The sequence below is a fragment of the Asparagus officinalis genome, chromosome 7, assembly GCF_001876935.1.
Source record: "Asparagus officinalis chromosome 7, Aspof.V1, whole genome shotgun sequence".
NCBI classification, from domain to species: domain Eukaryota; kingdom Viridiplantae; phylum Streptophyta; class Magnoliopsida; order Asparagales; family Asparagaceae; genus Asparagus; species Asparagus officinalis.
In genome coordinates this window covers 121,064,260-121,085,327 of record NC_033800.1, presented here as the reverse complement: position 1 = coordinate 121,085,327, position 21,068 = coordinate 121,064,260, and the positions used below count along the sequence as shown (strand labels likewise).

At 36.7% G+C, this 21,068-nt stretch overlaps 2 protein-coding genes across 2 annotated transcripts; both read right to left on the bottom strand.

Moving 5' to 3' along the window:
- On the bottom strand, positions 4,822-9,897 carry LOC109850077 (40S ribosomal protein S19-3-like). Its single transcript, XM_020419995.1, has 4 exons — positions 9,749-9,897; positions 8,091-8,181; positions 7,814-7,997; positions 4,822-5,109 (listed from the first exon to the last, which is right to left on the bottom strand). The coding sequence occupies exons 1-4, from the start codon at positions 9,833-9,835 to the stop codon at positions 5,034-5,036; spliced, it is 438 nt and encodes a 145-aa protein (XP_020275584.1). The 5' UTR covers positions 9,836-9,897; the 3' UTR covers positions 4,822-5,033.
- Positions 12,275-20,831, bottom strand: LOC109848043 (heat shock protein 90-6, mitochondrial-like). Its single transcript, XM_020417317.1, has 20 exons — positions 20,582-20,831; positions 20,283-20,477; positions 20,131-20,204; positions 19,789-19,914; positions 19,588-19,681; positions 19,385-19,468; positions 19,090-19,233; positions 18,893-19,006; positions 18,703-18,774; positions 18,501-18,575; positions 18,299-18,403; positions 17,490-17,621; positions 17,301-17,393; positions 17,088-17,165; positions 16,676-16,930; positions 16,491-16,593; positions 14,797-14,971; positions 14,601-14,706; positions 14,255-14,344; positions 12,275-12,926 (listed from the first exon to the last, which is right to left on the bottom strand). The coding sequence occupies exons 1-20, from the start codon at positions 20,684-20,686 to the stop codon at positions 12,717-12,719; spliced, it is 2,430 nt and encodes an 809-aa protein (XP_020272906.1). The 5' UTR covers positions 20,687-20,831; the 3' UTR covers positions 12,275-12,716.

The following is a 21,068-nucleotide window of genomic DNA, read 5'->3' as shown; positions in this document are numbered from 1 at the left end:
CAAGTGATTCTCACAAATAAAAGTTAAATACAATGATTTGTTCTCAATTAACAAGTGAGAACACAATGAAGCTCACACTCACTAAATCCCACACCACAACCCACAATATAATATGAGAATATAAAGCTCAATAAGTGTGTGTGATAATAGTGAATGAAACTCAATAAATATAACTCAATGAATATAGCTTAATCAATTGAAAGTGAAATAACAAGCTATATAAGAATGGGTTTAGAAAACTTCTCAATGAATAAGAAGAGCTGAGGAAATGATGATCTCAATAAGATTTGAAAGCCTCTTCTTGTTGTAGAAAAACTTCTCTTGAAAACTGATTAACGAAACCAACTCTTAAACAGCTCTTAAACGAGATTAACAACTTGTTAAATAGCAAACTTGGATTTCTTAATTAAAATAGAGGAAGAGCAGCAATGGGGTATATATAGCACCCCATTGCAACAGCTAAAAATAAGAAAAAGACCAAAAAACCATTTTGAAAAAACTAGCCGTTAGGCTCATTTGTCAATGCGTCGGTCGACCGGTACGGTCGACCGATTAGTTCAAAAACCCAGAGAGACGAAGTTTTAAAGCTGGCGGTCGACCGACGCAAATTTCGGTCGACCGAATGGAAATTTCGGTCGACCGACGGAAATTCCGGTCGACCGGAAAATACTCAAAGAAATTCTCAGAAAACAGACTACCGTCGGTCGACCGTATCGGTCGACCGAAATCTGATATGTGAAAAATGACAGGTTTTGGGTCAGTTTTGAGAATTCGTTAAAAATATCAATTCATATCCAAAAATAGTGAAACTTTGGGGAAAGTTTATAAATGATGAAATGAACATGTTTGAAAAGGAATTTTTGGAAAAACGAATTTCGTTTGTGAAAACTACCTGTTTTTGAAAAATGATTAGAAAACCTGTATTTTTATGAAAGTGAAAGTTTGATATAGGACTTGTAAATATTCATATATATATTGTGCATATATTATATGTATATAATAAAGTATGAGAGAGCTGTAAACAAGAGATAAAGATATTTTAACAACGTTTAAAGAAAAATCATCTATATGATAGAAAATGTCAAAGATCGTGTTAAGTGTATATATATTGAGCTTAGATATAATCATACTATATATGTAAGAAAACTGATCATATACCTAAGAAAACCCACGCAGATGAACTTGAATCTTTAACGCTGTGTTGAAATACCTGAAAAGAGAACATAAACACAAAACACTGGGAAGCTTATTAGAGCCAGCCTTCTTCATCTTCATAAGCTGACGATTGTTGGGAAAATATTCCTGATAAGGAGTATTCCCCAATGGCAACCCGGATACTTTCATCATTTCGTGGAGTGGAAGCCCCAACTCCCCATACTTGGTAAGAAATGTGTTAGTCTCCGGAATATAAGACTCGAACAAGGCCATAAAATGATCTACACTTACTGGGAGACCATGCATGCTGGCTCGGATTGGAGCATATAATCCCAAATTCCTTAACTCCTGATCCTAACGATTGAGTACATAGGTGGTCATTCAGTGAGTACGTAGTTGGTCATCCTAGCCCACCATTTGTCTGGAAGAGAATGAACCCATCCATAACACCTGAATTTTGGAATGGGAAGTTCTCTGCCAACCCGGGCGAGTTTATTATTTACCGTATTGGCCCTTATCATCAGTTCGTTCTGAGGCCCGCTATCTGGTCCAAATAGCCCCGGATGGAGACCACGAATATTATGCCTACCGATGGAACCAGGAGCGCTAATATCTTTACCAATGAATCCGCAATGAACGCGCTCGTGGTCTTCTGTCAGGTGCCACGTCATTTTCCTCGAAACAGCCAAATTCCTTAATTGCAGAAGGGAATACTGTCGAGGGAATGGAGGAAGGAATAGAAAAGCACCTTCGTGCTCATTCAACCAAATTTCGGGGCCACGGCAGAGATTGTCTGGATCTTCTATCGAATCTCCAAACAGATAATCAGGTTTCTTCAACGGTTCGGTAGAATCCCGGGTTGGAGTCAATGGTGAATCAGTCAGCAGAGCACGCAGAGCGCGACGGCCTCCCTCGTGAATCAACTCCGAAACATTATTATCACGATCTTCACTAAATTGGCGGGCCTCTCTAACCAGGAAGTCGCCGTTGAAAGAGGCATGAAGAACACCGCTCTGGCCTGGGTCTTCTCTATCAGAGAAGGCCACAGAGGGAAAGGGGACTGCAAAGAAAAGTTGGGAAACAGTTGTATAAAAGAGACGAAACAGAGCAAAACCCCGCTCTAAGTAACCACGGCATTATTTACTGCCGCGCGTTACCGCGGCAGGGTATGTTGCTGCGTTCAGCCGCGGCAACACGTACTGCCACGGTAACTGAACAGCGGCCTTTGATTTCGAAAAGGTACAAGTTCGACGAAAACTCGCATCTTGACTGTGGTACATGTCTTGATTGAACAAGATATGTGTTTTAAAGCATCAATCCTCTCGATGGAGGATGTCAACTCTTCCCGAATGCCTCTCAATGGAGACAAACGAGGCTGTATGCACAAAATCAACAATTTTAGATAAGGAGAAGTTGAAGAAACTTACCCCCAAAAGAAGGAACAGCAGCCTCGACCTCTTCAGGTACTGATGCCGTCGATTTGCCCTTCGAAGCACGAGTTTTCTTTGGAGACATAGTGAAATCGACCTAAAGAATCAAAAGTTAGGGTTTTTATGTTAGATCTCAAAAAAAAAGTTAAGGTAAACCCTAAATACATGAAGGGCGTGCCATTCTACCAGGAAGTGAAGAGGAACAGGTTTAAAAAGTCAGAGAACCAACAGATCAAGAGGAACAGTCGAAACCCTAGAACTCGTCCAAAAAGAAATCACAGAAATTCGAAGAAAGGGAGAAGGGGAAAGCCAGAAAAAATCCCTTTATAGGGTTTTGGGGGAAATTTCGAACTCAGAGAAGCGGGGAAAATGACCCGAGAAAGGCCCAACAACGATCTTATAACCCAACTGGCCAAGCGGTGCGCGGCCCTCGATGCTGTCGCGCTCGAGTGCGGCACTCTATGTTGTCACGCTCGAGCGCGGAAGTATTTGCCGTCGCGGCAGCTGATGTTGACGTGATCTCCACTGTTGCGCAGGAATATCAGGCATACACCATAATCCCTTGGATATCTGAACACATAAGTCTCCCAGTGTATTTGAAATATATACCCGAACACTCCGATGAGTATATGAGTATAAACTGCATCTCCTTGAACCTCCCAACGGGTATATGAGGTTAAACTATTTCCCGAACACTCCAATATAGTATATGAGTATAAACTATTTCTCAAATTCTTCGAGAGCAGTTCTAATTCGAGACTTCGACAACGGCCATGCGATAAACGCAGCACCGGAGGAATTTTAGCTATTCTACAAGCACTGAATAGGCTAAAAGATGAAGAAGTCAAGGATTGAAGCCATTCACAAACCATTCTACGCAATTTCCTCAACAAAGCAATGGAGAAATTGCAGGGAAAGCTTATCATATCCAAAGTGTCCCAGACCCCTCTCTAAAAATGATGAGTCTGAGATACTTTGGAGGGGGTATCTGTAGGCGTCAAAAAATGCTTACAGACATCCAAACACCACTCAAGACGATATAGAAGAACAATATACACGTCATCAAGCAACACTTCGCGGCGCGGCAGGACATGGTGCCGCGGCTAAGGCGCGGCAGACCAAGGTGCCGCGGCTAAGGCGCGGCAGACCAAGGTGCCGCGGCTAAGGCGCGGCAGACCAAGGTACCGCGGCTAAGGCGCGGCAGCCTATGGTGTCGCGGCTTAACCGCTGCAACCTATGGTGCCGCGGCAGTTAAAGCAGGATGCTACAGCAGTTATAATACAGTTATCTGATGATTATTTAAAGTCCACGTGGCGGCGTATCAGAAATAGAACGTGTGCTGACGTGGAAAAGCAGTTAAACCACGAAAAAGGTGGTTAAAAGTCGTGGGAGAACAGTTTGCCGCGGCAGCCTATACTGCCGCGCCAATGGCCGCGGCAGTGTAGACTGCAGCGGCCAAAGAACAGTTATCTGGTCGGTTATTTCGCCCATGTTTCAACTGTTGTGCACTCCTACCCCTATAAATACCTCCCTAGACACGAAATAAAGGAGTGAGAGCATTTTGGAGCAGAAAAGACTTGAGTCTTTGGTGATTTTGAGGAAGAAAGAAAGAACTTTCACCCTTTGACAAGCATCATTCGGTGATTCCTAGAGATCTAAGCTCAGACTTGATCTTTGGAAGAACGGACATCTTACATCGATAAGATATTCGTTTTCAAATCTTTACTTCGTTAAACGAAGGAGAGATCCCTAACACCCTCACGATCTGTGAATCGGTGGTCAACGAGCCAAAGCACTCTCGGCACAGGCAAAGTCCCACAAAGCAGGAATTGATAGACAATTTCTGCGTTATTTTCTCGAAAGTTGTATTTTTATTTATTTTCATTGTAATTTCGTGTAAACAAATCAAAGTTTAATGGAATCGACAATGGAGTCAACTTTCGCTGAAAACAGAGAGTTTTTCATTAGTTGGAGAATTCTAGCTACTTCCTATTTATCTTCTTATTTATACTTCCTAAAATAACTTTTTTTATCTAAATGAAATTACTTTTTTGGGTGTGGAACCACTATCAACTACCTTATCCCTCAAATTTAGGATGTGAGAGAGATTTTTAAGGAAACAAACTACACCAACTGCTTGGGAGCACCGAAGCTGTTGGCTTATAAAATTCAGCATCAGCAGAGGGCACCAGAAAATTCAAAATATCAACTACGTTAACAAGTGAACCACGGGTAATACCTAAAAGTTCAAATTGCACGCATCACAGAAACAAGTAACATAAATAGAATTCTAAGAGCTGGATTTTGGGAGCGAGAACCTTATCTCAAAGAAGATAAGCCTGAGCCATGATAAGAAATAATGTCATGACAAAATTGTCCAAGAAAAGTCAAGCTAGTAAGTTCATGAATGACAGGAAGACCAGGATGCCAAAAACACCATTCAAACAATCAAGCTGCAGCAATAGTGATTCGCCCCGCAACTTGGTCAAGATCACGCCGTCCTTGAGAAGTAATCTTCCTTCCTCTGAAAAGTTAACAAAGAGCAAACCTAGTTAATTATCTTAATCCACAAGTGAATCAGTAAGTCATCAGTATGCTCTTAACGAAGAAAACAACAAAAGATATAATGTTTCCAATAATTACTTTATTGCAGCACAACTCTACCAACAGTCTCATACATACATTCAACCAACATTGTAATTCAGAATGGTAATTTAACAGTGATTATAGAACTTCAATAAACTTGCAGTCTAGTGAGAGATACGCAAAGGATGAAATGGCATTGTTACAACTTACGCTGATTTACGGATTTGCAACCAAAAAAATAAGTAAAATAGTTTTCTTTCTGACCGTCAAAAGAGTTTCCTGACAGTTGGAACATGATACAAAATTTATTGGGTCACCAAGGGTCAACCAATGTTTAAAAGAAACCCGTTTTAATCCATTTCAACACCTAACGGAGCCGAAGTGTTATAAAACTTAAGACAGAAAACTCATGTTGCATTTAACATAGAAAACAACACAAAAAAAACGTGTTTTATTTGCATTACGTAAGCTTTATTTAGCACTTGTTAAATTGAGTTAAATTGATGATGAGACTTAGACGCATGGCGATATCTCCACCATTCAAATCAGTATCACGCTCACCAAAATAAGTTCTCAATTGAATCCCCAACCCCAATTTCGTTCGCATGAAAAACCCTAGCGATCCCCAACCCCGTCTCCAGTGCCACCCCCATCTCCTCCCCCTCCACCTCCTCCTCACACTCCTTGGATGAGGAAACCTCGTGATCTATTCTTTCTCTCGTGCCTTTGTGAAGATGAATTCTCTCGCCGACAATAAGGCTCTTCTCGTCTCTCCCCGTTGGCGTTTGTGAAGATGAATTCTCTCGCCGACAATAAGGCTCTTCTCGTCTCTCCCCCGTCGGGCGCCAACGACAAGGCTCCTCTCTGGTTCCTCCTCCTCTCCCACATCTCCTTTCACCAATGAGAAAATCCTAACCCCATGTCCACCTCCAACACCTCTCCTGCTTCTAAATCCCAACTCTTTTCGACGAAGATGAAGCGATATAACTCCTAAGGTCTTGTAAGTCATCCTGTCCTCCATGTTTGAAAATTTTGATAATTCTAATTATTAAAGTCATTATAAATAGTTTGTATGTATAAAATATCTAAATAATTAATAAACAAAATAATCTACGTTATCCCCCCCCCCTCAAAAAAAAAAACTTAACAGAAGGTAGTGTGTTATGTGATGCATTATTGTTATTTTCAACATTGGGGTCAACAATATCATTAGAAAATGTAATTTAAAAGTTTTATGTAAATAAGAGATCAAGGATGCTTGTACTACCATACAAAATAGACAAATCAAAATCCAGTCACAGAAGTAGGTTGTAATTGTTAACTTTGAAACATTTCAAGGCACATGCCCCCATGTGTGTTTGTAAGACACCACTGTAACACAGTGAGAACATGATTTCAAATTTATTGATTCAGTAAGCATCGACAATACCATAAAAGATTGCGGCTAAAAGTTTCATATAAATTAGAGACCAAAGATTCTTGAACCACTACTATACAAAATAGAAGAGAGATTCTCATGATGTTTGCAATCCAATAGCACTTTAATCAGACAGATTCTCTCATCGTTGAACTGCTACTGTACCAAATAGCAAGAGATCTCTAATTAGTGAAGAAAGCAACAGAAGATATAATATTTCCAATCCGATAATACTTTTTTGCCGCACAACTACCCACAATCACCAAAGAATTCATACAGTAAACTGACATTACAATTCAGAAAGACAAGATTTACTAGGAGTATGAAGCAGAGTTTATAGAACCAATATAAAACTTGCAGTTTTGAGAGAGAATTGTTCTGCGATCCGCAAAAAATAAATAAGAGTTTTCTATCCAACAGTTGAATGTTTTGAAGGGCAGCATGCCACCATGTGTTTTTAATCACAAAGTGAGATCATGATAAATTTATTGATTCACTTAGTGAACAACATCATAAAATTGTATTTTAAAATCAATAAGCTGCGTATAAATAAGACATCACGGATTATTAAACTACTAAGTCTATTGTACAAAATTGCAATATGGAAACCCAGTCATAGAAGTTGGTCGTGTTTCAAATAATTTTGAACCATTTTCAGGTCTTCTACATGGCAACTAAAAAAAGAGCCCAGTCAGAGAAGCGAATGTCCACAGTGGATATAATGCTTTAAACACTGTCAATTAGACGTTTTTCCCACCTAAGGAAGTGCCATGAGGTTTTATAGTTTAAAACTAAATTAGTACCATTAGTAGGATATATGCCAGTCACAGAAGTTTGCCAAATTTCTCTTCAACTGAAAAAAGAACAGCCTACTTAATTTCCTAAGTGCATTATACAAAGGCACTTTAACAACCTTGAATGGTGTGAAAAAAGAACAGCCTACTTAATTTCCTAAGTGCATTATACAAAGGCACTTTAACAACCTTGAATGGTGATTGCCAATCATTCCAAAGGTAATTTCCTAAGTGCATTATACAAAGGCACTTTAACAACCTTGAATGGTGATTGCCAATCATTCCAAAGGTAAAAATACACAGACTCCTTACTTGAGTCACTTAGATGTCAAGTGGGAAGGCGACATCAAATATTTGTCAATTAGATCCATATTCAAGAAGCAACAACATACCAGTACCAATAACAAAACATAAATGCATAAACTACTCACCCCCTAGTATCAACGTCAATGATATTCATCGCTTGCAATTGCTGGAGGATGTGGCGAGCTACAGCACCACTACTCTTGCAGAAATGTGGAGGACGACTTCCATTTCTCTTACGCCCACCATAGATCTTCTGGAATCCACCTACCCCAATTCCTTGCCTAAGGTAAATCTTCCTTGCCATTGAAGCTACAAAAATTAAAAAGATATCATTGCCAGGCTAAAGAAAATCGTGCAGCAGTCAATTGGAGAAAAATCTTAAACATAGTCATGCATTCTTACCGGCTCTAATGTAGTACCAATCAGGGTCATAGGGAGCAAGCTCCTTGAACCTTCCAGTCTTCACAATATCAGTCCAATGAGGAAGCTCCATCTATTTCAAGTGACATCATTTTATGAGAGAATATCAATATCTTGTAAGAGGTTAGAATTAAATAAGATAAAAATAGTATTAGTCTACATGAAACTGTCAAGAAAACTGTCTGTTCATGGCATTGATACCATTTATATTTTCGTCCTCTTTTGCAGACGCAAGTAACGAAAGAAGTTTATCTTTCTTAAACATGAATGCAAGAAGGTTTACAAATAAAATAGGAAATGCTATAGAAATTACGAAAACAAAAGAAATCAAAATCATTCCCACATGATATTTTCAAGTGCCAACATAGTTTAGGAAAGGAGTTTCGGTTAGAAAATTGCAGTTTAAACTGTTTGCAGTTACTTTGCAGCCATTAACAAATGTAATCTCTTAGGACTTGCAATTTCAAAAGTGAAGTTGGCACATACGAGAACGTTGAATTAATTGGGCTCACATTGCTCATATAGGCGCTTTCAAATCTCATGACCAGATCACCTCATCACACATACACTTTGAATGGCCTTACTCAAGCTTCAGTTTATCAAACATCTCATCTTCCTTCCTTCAACATACGCATTTTTAGCAACTGACAAGGCTACTGACCATTTTCCATCAATCATAGTAATTTAACACTATCCTTGATGCCAATGATCTGCAAAAAATTATTTTATTTTACTACTTGATTAGCCACGACCAAAAACATGTTTCCCAGGTCAATGATGTGATCATCTCATCCTACAAACATCTAGACAAACCTCCAGCAATTTTTTTTTTCCACATCAAACGACTGATTGTCCGACACTAAGCTTTTATAAGCAACTTTCTAAGTCATTTCAGATTCCAACTTCATTTCAATCAGAAAACCCACATGATTTGAAATCTTGTGACCTGATCATCACATCCCATACATATTTCAAACGACCTTACTCCAGTTTGTCTCCATCAAATCCCACTTCCTCACCCAGAACATATGCAATTATTAGCAACTGCCAAGAAACTGGTTTTTCTCATCCAGAGCTATCCGTCACTTACTCTTCCTGCTAATAATTTGAGGCAAATATATCTAGTCTTCTCACTTGATTATCCATGAACTAACCCCATTTGTCCTCCTTCAAATTTCACGACGTGAACATCTTTTCCAACAAAAATTGAAAAACCTCCTTCAAACTTTTTCCCATCAAGATGTCACTTCCTTCAAAATTGAGATTTTCATCCAAAATTAAAGGTTCCAGTGGAAATTATGAGACTTCCACCAAATCTCAAAGCATATCAAGGCTTATAGCAGTTGCAGCATTAAAAAATATTAAGTTTATATCTTTCTTCATATTTTCACCTCTTATTCTTTAAAGAATATTTTAAGCTAACAACTTAAATTAAATAGAAATGTTATGTTTACAATTTGTAGCAGCTCTACACAACAAATTTTACGATAGAGCCTTAACTGAAAATGAGAAATTTAAACCATTAATCCAAATACTTCCAGAGAAAAAAAAATCGAATCTTTCTAACTTCAATCACAGAACAACAACCGATCGAAATGGAAACCTGCAAATTTTACAAGGATCGAGAGAGGGATGAAAACCTTGCCGGATCTCTTGAGATGAGCAGAGTAGGCCGTCACGAAATCGTGAGGAGAGACGTCCTTCACCGTCTTCGCAGCTGCCTCCATGACTGCCGCTAGAAATTTCCCGAGCTAGGGTTAGGGGGTAAGGGGTTTTGGAGGCGGATAGGTAAAGAGCCATTTTTTATATGAACTAGAATTTTATTACGGGCATATGCTCGTGCTGCTATGAAAACATTTTATTTTTGCATTAACAAATATATATATCATATCATATCATATCATATCATACCTCATACCCTTTTTAAAAGCACGAGTTTAGGAAAACACGAGTTTATGAAAATATTTCCATGCTTAATATTACCCTTCACTATTTTGAATATTTTATTTAAATCTTAATCTATACTAGTTTTAATCATATCTTATCTAATTCCACGTTAACTATCTATATGTCAATAATTTTAAAAAAATTATTTTGAATATTTCACTTAAATATTAATCTATCCAAATACTAATTATATTCTATATTAACTCCATATGAACTACCTATAGTTCCACAATTTAGAAAAAAATAAGATTAAGAAATTATACGTAGATAACATATTATAATACATGAAGGATTACAAAAAACCCAAAAGTTTCAAAATTTGCATATGATAATCTTAAAAGTTTAAAATTACACAAAACACCTTGACTTTTTTTAACTTAAAGACAAACATGAAATCTAAAAGTTAAAAACTTATAATTAACACCCTCATTATTTTTAAAATTGTAGAAACAACCTCAAAATTTTAAAGGCTAAATTACATTTACATACCCTATTGTTTCGCTTTTGTAGTAATTATATACCCTAAGTTACAATACATAGCAAAAAATATCCTACGTTGGCAAAATTTTGCAAATTAGTACCTTCTGTTAACTAATCGTGAAAGTATTCTCTAGAATATTCCCACGTGCTGTACATATGACCAACTTGAATGTTTCTTACCCTCATTTATTGTATTATTTACTATATTACCTACCCCCCCCCCCCAAAAAAAAAAAATTTAAATTATTTTCATTTTCATTTTCTTCTTTTTGGCAGCCTCCAACTCTTCTCCTCTTTATATGGGTAACAATAGAAAATAAGAGTTTTCACTATGTTTTTTTTTTTTTTTTTTTTTTTTGGGGGGGGGGCGGGGGGGGGGTTAATTCTAAATGAGGGCCATTATTATCCTTTCATGTATTTTTAACCCCATTAGCTAAATTTAAATAGTTACCAATTCATGGTATTTTTTATGCTATGTTTTTTTTAACTTCGGGTATATAACTACTACAAGAGCGAAACAATAGGGTATATAAGTGTCATTTAGCCAAGTTTAAATTACAAAAAAGCATCCTAAAAATTATAAAACTCCATCAAAAGTAAAAAATTATAAAAAAATCCTAAAATTTTAAAACTTATAACCGGTACACATTAAATTTAAAAAATATCAGCAGATCATTGAAAAGTTAAAATTTTTAAAAAAGAACCCAAAAATTTAGTAATTGTAAAAATACCTTCAAAATTTCAGAGTTACAAAAAAAATTTTAACATTTAAAAACTTACCACCAATACATGAAACATGAAAATTATAGGCACTCAAATTAAAATTTAATTTTTTTATAAAATACTATCAAAGTTTAAAAATTACAAAACACACACTCAAAAGTTCAAAATCATAAAAAGGCTAAAATTTGGAAAAGAAAAAGAAAATGTTTGATATTATTACATTAAGATATAATAGGCTAGCATTAGTTGATTATAATGTATAAACATTTGTCTCTAATGTTGATAATATGTATTTATAAAGTAAAAAAATGCAAGGAGTTATGTATGGAGAAACTATCAGAAAGTTCAGAGATATCCTTTAAAAAACCAAGTTGTTTTCATTTCAAATGGAGAAGTGAAGGAAATAAATTCAAAATTTAAAAACATTCATGAATCACGTGAATTGACATTGATAAAAAGCATATCTAGCAAAAAAAGCACTGACCGAGTTCTCCTTAAAGAACATATTGAACAATTATGTCCTAATTAAAAAAGAATTCTTCACGAAAGATACAAGAAAAATTAATAAGTACTTATAAATTTTTAATTTTTATTCTAAAAATATTGAAGGAATCATAAACTTAATATAAAATTACATATAAATAATCTTGCAATAGAAACTAAAGTAAAGTCATTGATTAACTATATTGTAAGATATAATAAACTAGATGAAAAAAATCACTATAATAGACAAAAAGTACGCACATCGATCCTTTACCTAGTTTTCTACTTGTTTTGGCTAAAACATGTCCAAAATAGGCCCAATTTGTTCACACCAAACATTAGCCTCAAAATTGGTTCTTTTCCAAAGCACCCCCTTCTATGGAACAAAAGTAAGCCAGCGTATTTTTTTTATAAAAAAAAACTGATTAAGATCAATCAAGGCCCAGTTTTCATAAATTTGCCAATTTGACACTAAAGGTTAAAAACCCACAGATGCAAATAGAGCTTGAGCGCAACTCCTTACACATTGAAAATGACCTCCACAGATCATCAGAGTTGAAGACTTTTACAACCACACATCATAATGTCCAGTTGACAGATCCCATCAACACAAAAGAGAAATTAACTTGAAAAAAGATTTTGGCCACTCGACCAGAAAAATAAGCAAAGCATTCTCTCATACTCAACCGAGGGCAGATCCTAAATTAGATTGGTGCAAATGTGTTAATTAGCATTTCTCATTAACTTATAACAAATACTATATGAGACCAGTTCGAAGTTCTTATTAACCACAAGCCGATGGAAAGAAAAGTTATGGGCTTACGCTCTCAATATCGAGCCAAACTGAGATCCAAATGATTATAACACCAAAGAGCTCGTATTCTATCCTAGACTCTAATCAACTCTAGGTAACAGTAAAAAAAATGCTCTCAGCGACAGTAACCATCAGAAAAGATTTTAGTTAGTAGGGGCAATTTATTTCTGGCCCCTAACGTCAGTTGGCTCCACAGCTTCGGGTTCAACTGTTTCTGGAGTTCTCGGAGGCTCAACAACTTCGGCTTCAATTGTCTCTAGAGTTCTTGGGGGGTCAGGATGCACCTCGGCGGATGGAGCTCTCCATTTGCCCGAGTAAGCCACGCTCATCATCTCATAAATTTTGCCGCCCAACTCCCTGGCATTATCAGGCTGAATTTAGGGGAGGGGGGCGGGGGGGAGGGGCATCAGGCACACTACTGGTTACACAGAGCACAACACTAAAGGAAAAAAAGCATCTTTTTCCAATGTTTTATAGTACGCGCAAAAATGTAATAGATGGTGGGAATGAAAGTGCTACAATGGACGAATAGATGTGCACAACAAGATAATAAATGAGTGTATTTGTATTTGTACATAAGTGAGATTGTTGATAGAATAAGAGAGAATTGCTCAAGATTTTTTGACCATGTTAATTAGAGATCACGAATGCACCAACCAGGAGAAATGATAAGATTGTAAGTACTGAGAAGGAACTGGTAAGAGCAGAAGGGAACTTGGTTGGAAGGTCAAGGAGGGCAGTGATAGAGAAAGCTTTAAAAGAAACTCAAGTGGAAGAATATGATTCATTTAGCTGACCCCAATTAGGGGTGCATTCGGTCTGGATACGGCTCCGCTATGGAAGAATATGATTCATTTAGCTGACCCCAATTAGGGGTGCATTCGGTCTGGATACGGCTCGGATATGATGTCTACCATATTCATATCCGCTTATTCATATCGGATACGGATACGGATATACCTTGGTAAGGAAAATTCATATCCATATCCGCTAAAAACGGATACGGTTACGGATATACATGCGGATATATAAACGGATATGCATGCAGATACAAAACAGATATGAGAAAACTAGATAGTATATTGAGAAAAATATAGTTCATGTGATACAAAAGAGTTCGTTAATATGTTCATTATAATTGAAAAGTTAATATTAGACATCTTGATCATCAAAATTAACCACAAATCCATAATCTAAGAATCGAAACTATCGTAAGAGTATGACTAATATGTATCCGAATATCTCGGATACGGATACAGATATTTCACTATAAAACCATATCCGTAACCATATCCTATCGGTTATAGATTTGAGTAACCATATCCATATTCTAACGGATACGGTTACGGATATTTTCTCGGATACGGATACGGTTTAGCACCCCTAACCCCAATAATTTGGGACAAAGGGCTTCTTGTTGCTGCTGTTATTATTATTGTATTGAGTTGATAGAATCATGATCAATAGACAAATTGTTCCTTCGTCAACTCTCACAACCTAGAACATTGAGAAAGAAATCCAAAAATTTTGCAAGATCCTAGGGTAACCCAGGCTTGAAAGGTGGCCATCCAAGGCTTTAATAACAATGAAATATGATCTACCTCCTCCTTACAATACTCGCTAGAACAAACTGACAGATGCAAAGCAGTTCCACATACTTGGTAAACACATAAATAATAGATAAAGCAAAAATACTCACAGTGAAGCCACTGGAAATCAAAGCCGTGTCATAGAGAATATCAATAGCCTTCAAAGCCTCGAGATTGTCAGGATTCGTCCTACTTGCAACCTGCAATATAATAGAGCAATTATACAAATGCCACCAACCACTATCATCATTCTGAATCCAGAAACAAAGACTCATTAGCTGCAAGAGGGCCTACAACTACTTAATATGCAACTGGAAACATGTTCCCTGTTACACTCTTAAGAGTTGCTTGCTAGGTATGTAAACTTGATAAAAACCAAACATCCGAGAAAAGCATGCTGTTAGAGGCCATCCACATATTGTATTTCAATATGTTGATCAAATAATAAAATCTTACATTTAATTCTTTAATGATTGGATGCTCTGGATTAATTTCGAATACTCTCCTTCCCTTCATGAACTCCAAGCTAGATGGTTCCCCATGTGTTTGGGCCTTCATCAACCTGCAGAAGATCAAAGTAACAGCATACATAGACCATAAGTTCATAGACCATGATATGCATTAAGAGTAGGCTAACGACAAGAAATATCACCTCTCCATGTTGGCTGACCATCCAAACTTCCCAGAGACGAGGACACATGGTGAAGTACTAAGACGGTTGGAAATTTGAACGCTAGCAACCTTATCACCTAGTCTGTTCTTTATCCAGTCAATTGTCTGACCAAATTCTTGCTTAATCTCTTTCTCCTTCTCCTCATTCTTATCACCTGCAAAATAAAACATTGACAGGTTTGTTACATTTACTATTCAGTCACACTGTCATCCTACAATACATGCTGCAATTGTAGAGGGTGGTTTTTATCTCATATGATATAACTAGTTTAGTTATTCCCACTAACAAAAACATTTATTATATACAATGAAATTGGACGATCTAATTTGTTCAAATTGGTTTGCACATCTTAAAAGATTTGTCAATGAAGGGACCACGTATCTTGGGCATCACTCATGAATCAAAATGATTGGAAATTTTAATGATTTTCTGATGATATAAATGAATATTTCTGTTGAAAAACATATAAACTTAACAAAATAATCAATGTTTTTGAGGACTTTTAAGCCCAGTTTGTTTCTTAAGTCTATAGTTTGATTGTTAAATAACAGTTAAATTCTGTCTCTGATTAGTTACAAGTTAGAATCCACTATGCTTAACTTTTTGCTTGTAGACCAGTAAAGAAATATAGATCAAAATGAATAGAATGGCTTTTCAAACTGACAATAAAATATGCGTTTGCAGGTGTCGTACCTCCTGTTACGCATTTCTCCATGTGTGGGCATATGTGGGTGCATGGGGTGTTGGGGGATAATGGATATGATTCAACATCTCGTCTATACCATTATATTAAGAACTTAGTGACAGTAGAAACTAGAAAAAGTTTGAAGCGCATCCTTCATCACATTAAATACTTGAGGGCAATTTGATTATTTCACACAAAATTTTTTCCCCTCTTTCTTTATTTTTAATACATTCAAAAGCATATCATATAGCATACTAATTAAATATGTATTACACTGTATATTACAAAAAAATATAAATAAGAAATGATAAAGTTCTTGTGCATGCAAGTAAATACATTAAAAACAACATTAGAATTTAATAATATTCCAATATGTGTCATAATCAATTTCAAATAAGCTAAGATAAAATATCACATATTAAACAAAAAAATATCATATAAAAATATTAGAAACATCTATAATACTTCAAACGATTCTTTCAAATCATACTTATGAACCAAATATGTGCTAAAGCCATGTCCCGAGTCCAATGAATTGCATAAAATTGAGGTCAAGTGTAGAATATGCATTCAAGAAGTGCATCACGAATTTTGAACTAAAACATGTGTTATATAATTGAGTAAACGTTTGAATAAAAGTATGTCCCCATCTAAGAAGTGTCCAAGGAGTCCCGGACACAGACATGGATATGGGAGCCTAGATGAAGTGTCCGGGTAACCTAGTATTGAAATGACCAAATTGTCCTTATGTCTTCAGTGAGACGGAGGACAATATTCCTATGTCCAACTTTTCTACCTTCACTAAGTTTTTAATATAGTAGTATAGATATGCCTAAATCCAATATTCAAATTAAAAGGTTATTATCAAGGCAAAAGAAACAACTTTGTCAGATTCATAAATCAAAGAAATACCCCAAGAAGGCCCTTTGCACAACAAAATGGGAGCACCAAAAATGTGTCATGGATGAAAATATCACAAGGAACTAACCTAAATCCAAATCTTCCTTGCTGATATCTGCAAATTTCTTTTCCTTGTAGGACTCCAGACTATTGATAGCAACCTCATCCATGGGATCAACCAAAAACAGCACCTGAAGTAATAAATAGCCAAAGTTAAATCAAAGTCATATACAGAACAGTCGAGAATAAATCAGCTCCATCTGAGAGACATACCTCATAATCCTTCTGAACAAGCCTCTCGAGGAAAGGTGTATTTTTCGCACTCGTGATGCTGTCTGCTGCAATGTAGTAAATAGCCTTCTGGTCTGGCTTCATGCTTTCCACATATTCGTCTAAGCCAATAAATTCATTCTCACTGTGAGAAGAGAAAAAGCGAAGCAATGGTGCAAGGCGTTTGTGGTTTGACTTATCTTCAATGCAGCCTAATTTTAAGAATTTCCCAAAGTTCTCCCAGAATCTATCATAATCCTGAAATGAAGAGAACAAAATTAATTAAGAAAAACATTGGAAGAGCTCTTCTAAACTAATATTATGGTTAACAAGCACAACTTCTGCTACCCTAAGAGGCAAACAGTTTCTTTACAATCACTTCACATAGCAGGTTATGAGGTTAGCTGCAACTCACATCTCTGTTCTCGCTGAGAGAGATGCCCAATATCATATCAAACGCCTTGCGAACTAATCGTTTTCTCATAATGCGTACCTGCAAAAGAATACAAAATGACAAATAATAAAAAATTAGTGTATCGAAAGAGAGAAACCAAAAGGAAAGTACCAATTTATAAAGAAAGATTTAGAAGCAAGGGGAAAACAATCTCCACGAAACAAATGTACTTACAATACGACTTTCTTGAAGAATCTCTCGTGAAACATTCAGAGGAAGGTCATTTGAATCCACAACTCCTTTCACAAAGCTCAGATATCTCGGGAACTATTTAAACAAATTATATCCGAACTTTTAGCGAGATATTTAAAGGTGATACCTGACAGAAAGGACAAGCAATCTACTAATGAAAATCACTCTTACCAATTCCCCGTCAAAGTCATCAGATATGAACACACGCTTGACATATAGCCTTATGTTCTTTGTTTTTTCTTTGATTAAATCATCCTTCCTAGTCGCAGGAACAAACAGGACAGATCTGAATTCAACCTCCCCCTGTAACACAGGTTATTTCAAAGAGTCAAGATAGACTTGAATAATTTGTGATGCCACATCACTGGAAGGCATAGTTGGCTAACAAAATCAAAATAAGCAACAAATAAAATGTGTATTCTAAAGCCCCCTTTAAGCTATAATTTATGCGGTGGAAATTCAGTCTTAAAATATATGACACTTTTTGGTTTGAACAAGTCCATAATCAATTCACGTAAGTTCTACAGTATGAACTATTTTTAAGTTAGTGAAACTCTTTTCTTTTCTGATGCATGTAAACCTTAGATATATTTGTGCCCCCTTCATAATTTATTCAGATAATTGTTTTGTGGAATTTTACATGAATAGGCAAAAATGAAATGTGCAAAGGGATTCTTTAACGGCATATTAGGATTTATTTAGAGCTTTAAAAGCCTGCTTTTCTAGAGAATGATCCTCAGTGAACTTCATCGTCCTTTCTTACCTACTATCCGCTTCAGCTAATAAAATGATAAAACTGTGATACTTTTACATTAGCACGGACTAGAACAGATGATAACACTTGAAGACTACACACAAATTTATACAAGTGACTCATATTAGAATACAAGTTTCACTTCCATTATTTGATATATTGCAACCTCAAACCTTTTTCTCTACTTTAGAAATCCCAAACAAAAGAGAAAAGATGGAAGTGGTACCTCAGTAGTGAAATGTGAAGATGCCAAAGGATCCAAGTATTCATTAAAAGTCTTCCTATAGAAGTCATTGTATTCCGCTGTGGTGACATCTTTAGGATTGCGAAGCTGTAATAATCACACATGATATAAAAGATTAACAAAAAAAGATAACCACCAATTTGAACAATTTATAACATGAACAGAATAAAGGGATAGTACTCACCCAAATAGGTTGTGTCTCATTAGCTAGGTCCCATTCCCAATATTTCTCAATTACTTTTTTAGTCTTCTTCTTTTTCTGAATAACAAATTGAACATTTATACAAACAAGAATTAATATAATTGGAACTTCTCAAATCACAAGTGGCTAGTTAAAATAATCGAGGAAATGAAAGTAGAAATATATGGAACACCCATCACAATACCTCAACACTGGTGTCTTCTCCCCCCTCATTTTGTGATGAATCACTTTTTGATGAATCATCATCAACCTCAACCTAATCAGCAACATCAACCCATTCATGAAAGTCTATACATGGTCCTTGATTGAAGAAATACGACCTTCAAAATATCCACAAAAAGCATCCATTGTAGCTTAAAGATTGCAAATGTTACCTCTTTGGTAAATCCCTTCTCTTTCCATGTATAAATAGGAAATGACACAAACTGTGAGTAATTTTTCACAAGATTTTCAATCTTCTCAGGGTTAGCAAAACCCTTGTCGTCACGCTGTGAGCACAAAGGAAGATAGAACAACTGACATTTAGAATACATAAACTCAAAAGAGATTTGGGTCAAAATATCACTCAAACCTTTAGGTACAATGTAAGACGAGTTCCTCTCGGAAGTAGCTTTTCAGGATCAGTTTCCTCACGTACAGTGTAGGAGTTGGCATTTGCTTCAGCCTCCCACACAAATTGTTTATCTGATTTTGGGCTCTTTGTTGAAACAATAACCTATATATACACATAACAAACATACAGTTCAAAACAAATCTGATGCTACGCAAAGAATGTGGATTCATAAGGTTCAACTAGGAAAGCATATTATATCTTGATTCTAATTATTTAATTTCGATGGATGAGGAAAGTAGGGTTAGAAATAGACCTTATCAGATACAAGGAATGCTGAATAGAACCCAACACCAAATTGCCCAATTAAATTGCTGTCTCCACCAGCTTCCTGGTTCTCCTGTTTGTGGGAAACAAAATATCAGAGAGAACAGGAAGTAATCAAACACATTTATTATTTCTTAAGAAATACAGTTTTCAAACATATCCCCTATTAAATAATACAATGAAGAATTGCACCTTTACAGCCTTTAAGAACTTCGCAGTTCCACTCTCTGCAATGGTCCCAAGGCAATTGACCAGCTCTTCTCTGGTCATACCAATCCCCGTATCTCTGACGAGAAAAAGCAGGAAAAACCCATCAGATACAATTAATTCGTACTGGATTGTATAAATGTGCCATGCAAATGGGAAGAAACGTGCAGCTTATAGCACACTTACGTAATTGTAATTATCCCATTATCCTTGTCAGTCTGGATACGAATGTCAAGATCAGCAGCATCCTTCAAAAGTTCAGGCTGAGTAACACCCAAAAACCGAAGTTTGTCGAGCGCATCACTAGCGTTGCTGAAAATATAACAATACATAAGCAAAAATAAGCCAGCTCCTACACTTATATCAAAAAACCATTATTCTTTGAAACTAACTGGACTTGGCTAATGCATATAACTGAGAACTTAGCGATGTAATGGCCAAAATCACACTTTGATTTTTACTCCCACTGGCCCATTGCAGGATCGTTAAAAGGAACAAAATAAAGTGCAAAGCTTGAATATTACACACCTAACCAATTCACGAAGAAACACTTCCTTGTTGCTATATAAGCTGTGGACGATGAGGTCCATCAAACGACTAACCTGCCAAATTAAAAACATAAGATTTTTAAAAATTACCCTAAAAACGCAAAAAAAAAAAAGTTACTTCTTAATTTTTACCTCAGCTTGGTACTCGAATTTCTCAACCGGGGGATCCGATGAACCGACGGCCGCAGCAGTCGAATCAAATCGGTTGCTGATTAAAAGACTGCTTCTGATCTTCGGATTTGCTGCACGGTTACTATTGGGTGCAGTCAATAGAGAGAACCATCGTGCAGAAAACCTGGGGCCTTGGGCCGATTCAGTCCCATTAATCTGCATAATCAATCAAAAAAGATATGAACTAAACAAGTCGATCAAATCCAACTCAACAAACAGGAGGGGGCAAAAAAAAGAAGGATCTTTTAAGGTTTTGGTACCGAGCGAGAATCGGGGATTTGAGACGACGACGTGGAGATCGAAGGAGCGAAGCATCTCGTGGATCGAGCAACGGAGGAGATGGATCGCCTTGAGGCTCCGATCATTTTCGTAATCTCTTTGGTCTTTACTTTGGCTTTGTTCCGATTTCTGAGATTTTGGCGGAGGAAAGCGTGAGGCTGTCGAACTCCGCGACTAGGGTTTTAGGAGATCGCGAGGGATTGGGTAGGGTTTTAGGATTGTTGCACAAGAGAATCCTGGAAGCTTCTGGAGATTGAGAATGCCGTTGGGTTTAGATGGCTTGGCCCAATTGACGAGCCTGCTAGCAGCGTCGGCCCAATTTCCAGGGACCCTTCCTTAAAAAATTGGTCCAAAATGTATTTGCAACTATTCGCGAACTTTTAACTATCGAAGCATCGTGATTGAGCGTGAGAGCGGGCACGAACCCTCTGCGACGCGGATTGTGCTGATTGATTGAGCCGTCGAATT

Excerpts from the sequence above, each read along its gene's own strand:
- LOC109850077 (XM_020419995.1), bottom strand. The coding sequence starts at position 9,835 with ATGGAGGCAGCTGCGAAGACGGTGAAGGACGTCTCTCCTCACGATTTC. Across the intron at positions 8,182-9,748 it reads ATCTCAAGAGATCCGGCAAG|ATGGAGCTTCCTCATTGGAC; the intron begins GTTTTCATCCCT and ends CACTTGAAATAG. Across the intron at positions 7,998-8,090 it reads TTGGTACTACATTAGAGCCG|CTTCAATGGCAAGGAAGATT; the intron begins GTAAGAATGCAT and ends TAATTTTTGTAG.
- LOC109848043 (XM_020417317.1), bottom strand. The coding sequence starts at position 20,686 with ATGATCGGAGCCTCAAGGCGATCCATCTCCTCCGTTGCTCGATCCACG. Across the intron at positions 20,205-20,282 it reads AATTCGAGTACCAAGCTGAG|GTTAGTCGTTTGATGGACCT; the intron begins GTAAAAATTAAG and ends TTAATTTGGCAG. Across the intron at positions 19,007-19,089 it reads GTCTTACATTGTACCTAAAG|CGTGACGACAAGGGTTTTGC; the intron begins GTTTGAGTGATA and ends TTGTGCTCACAG.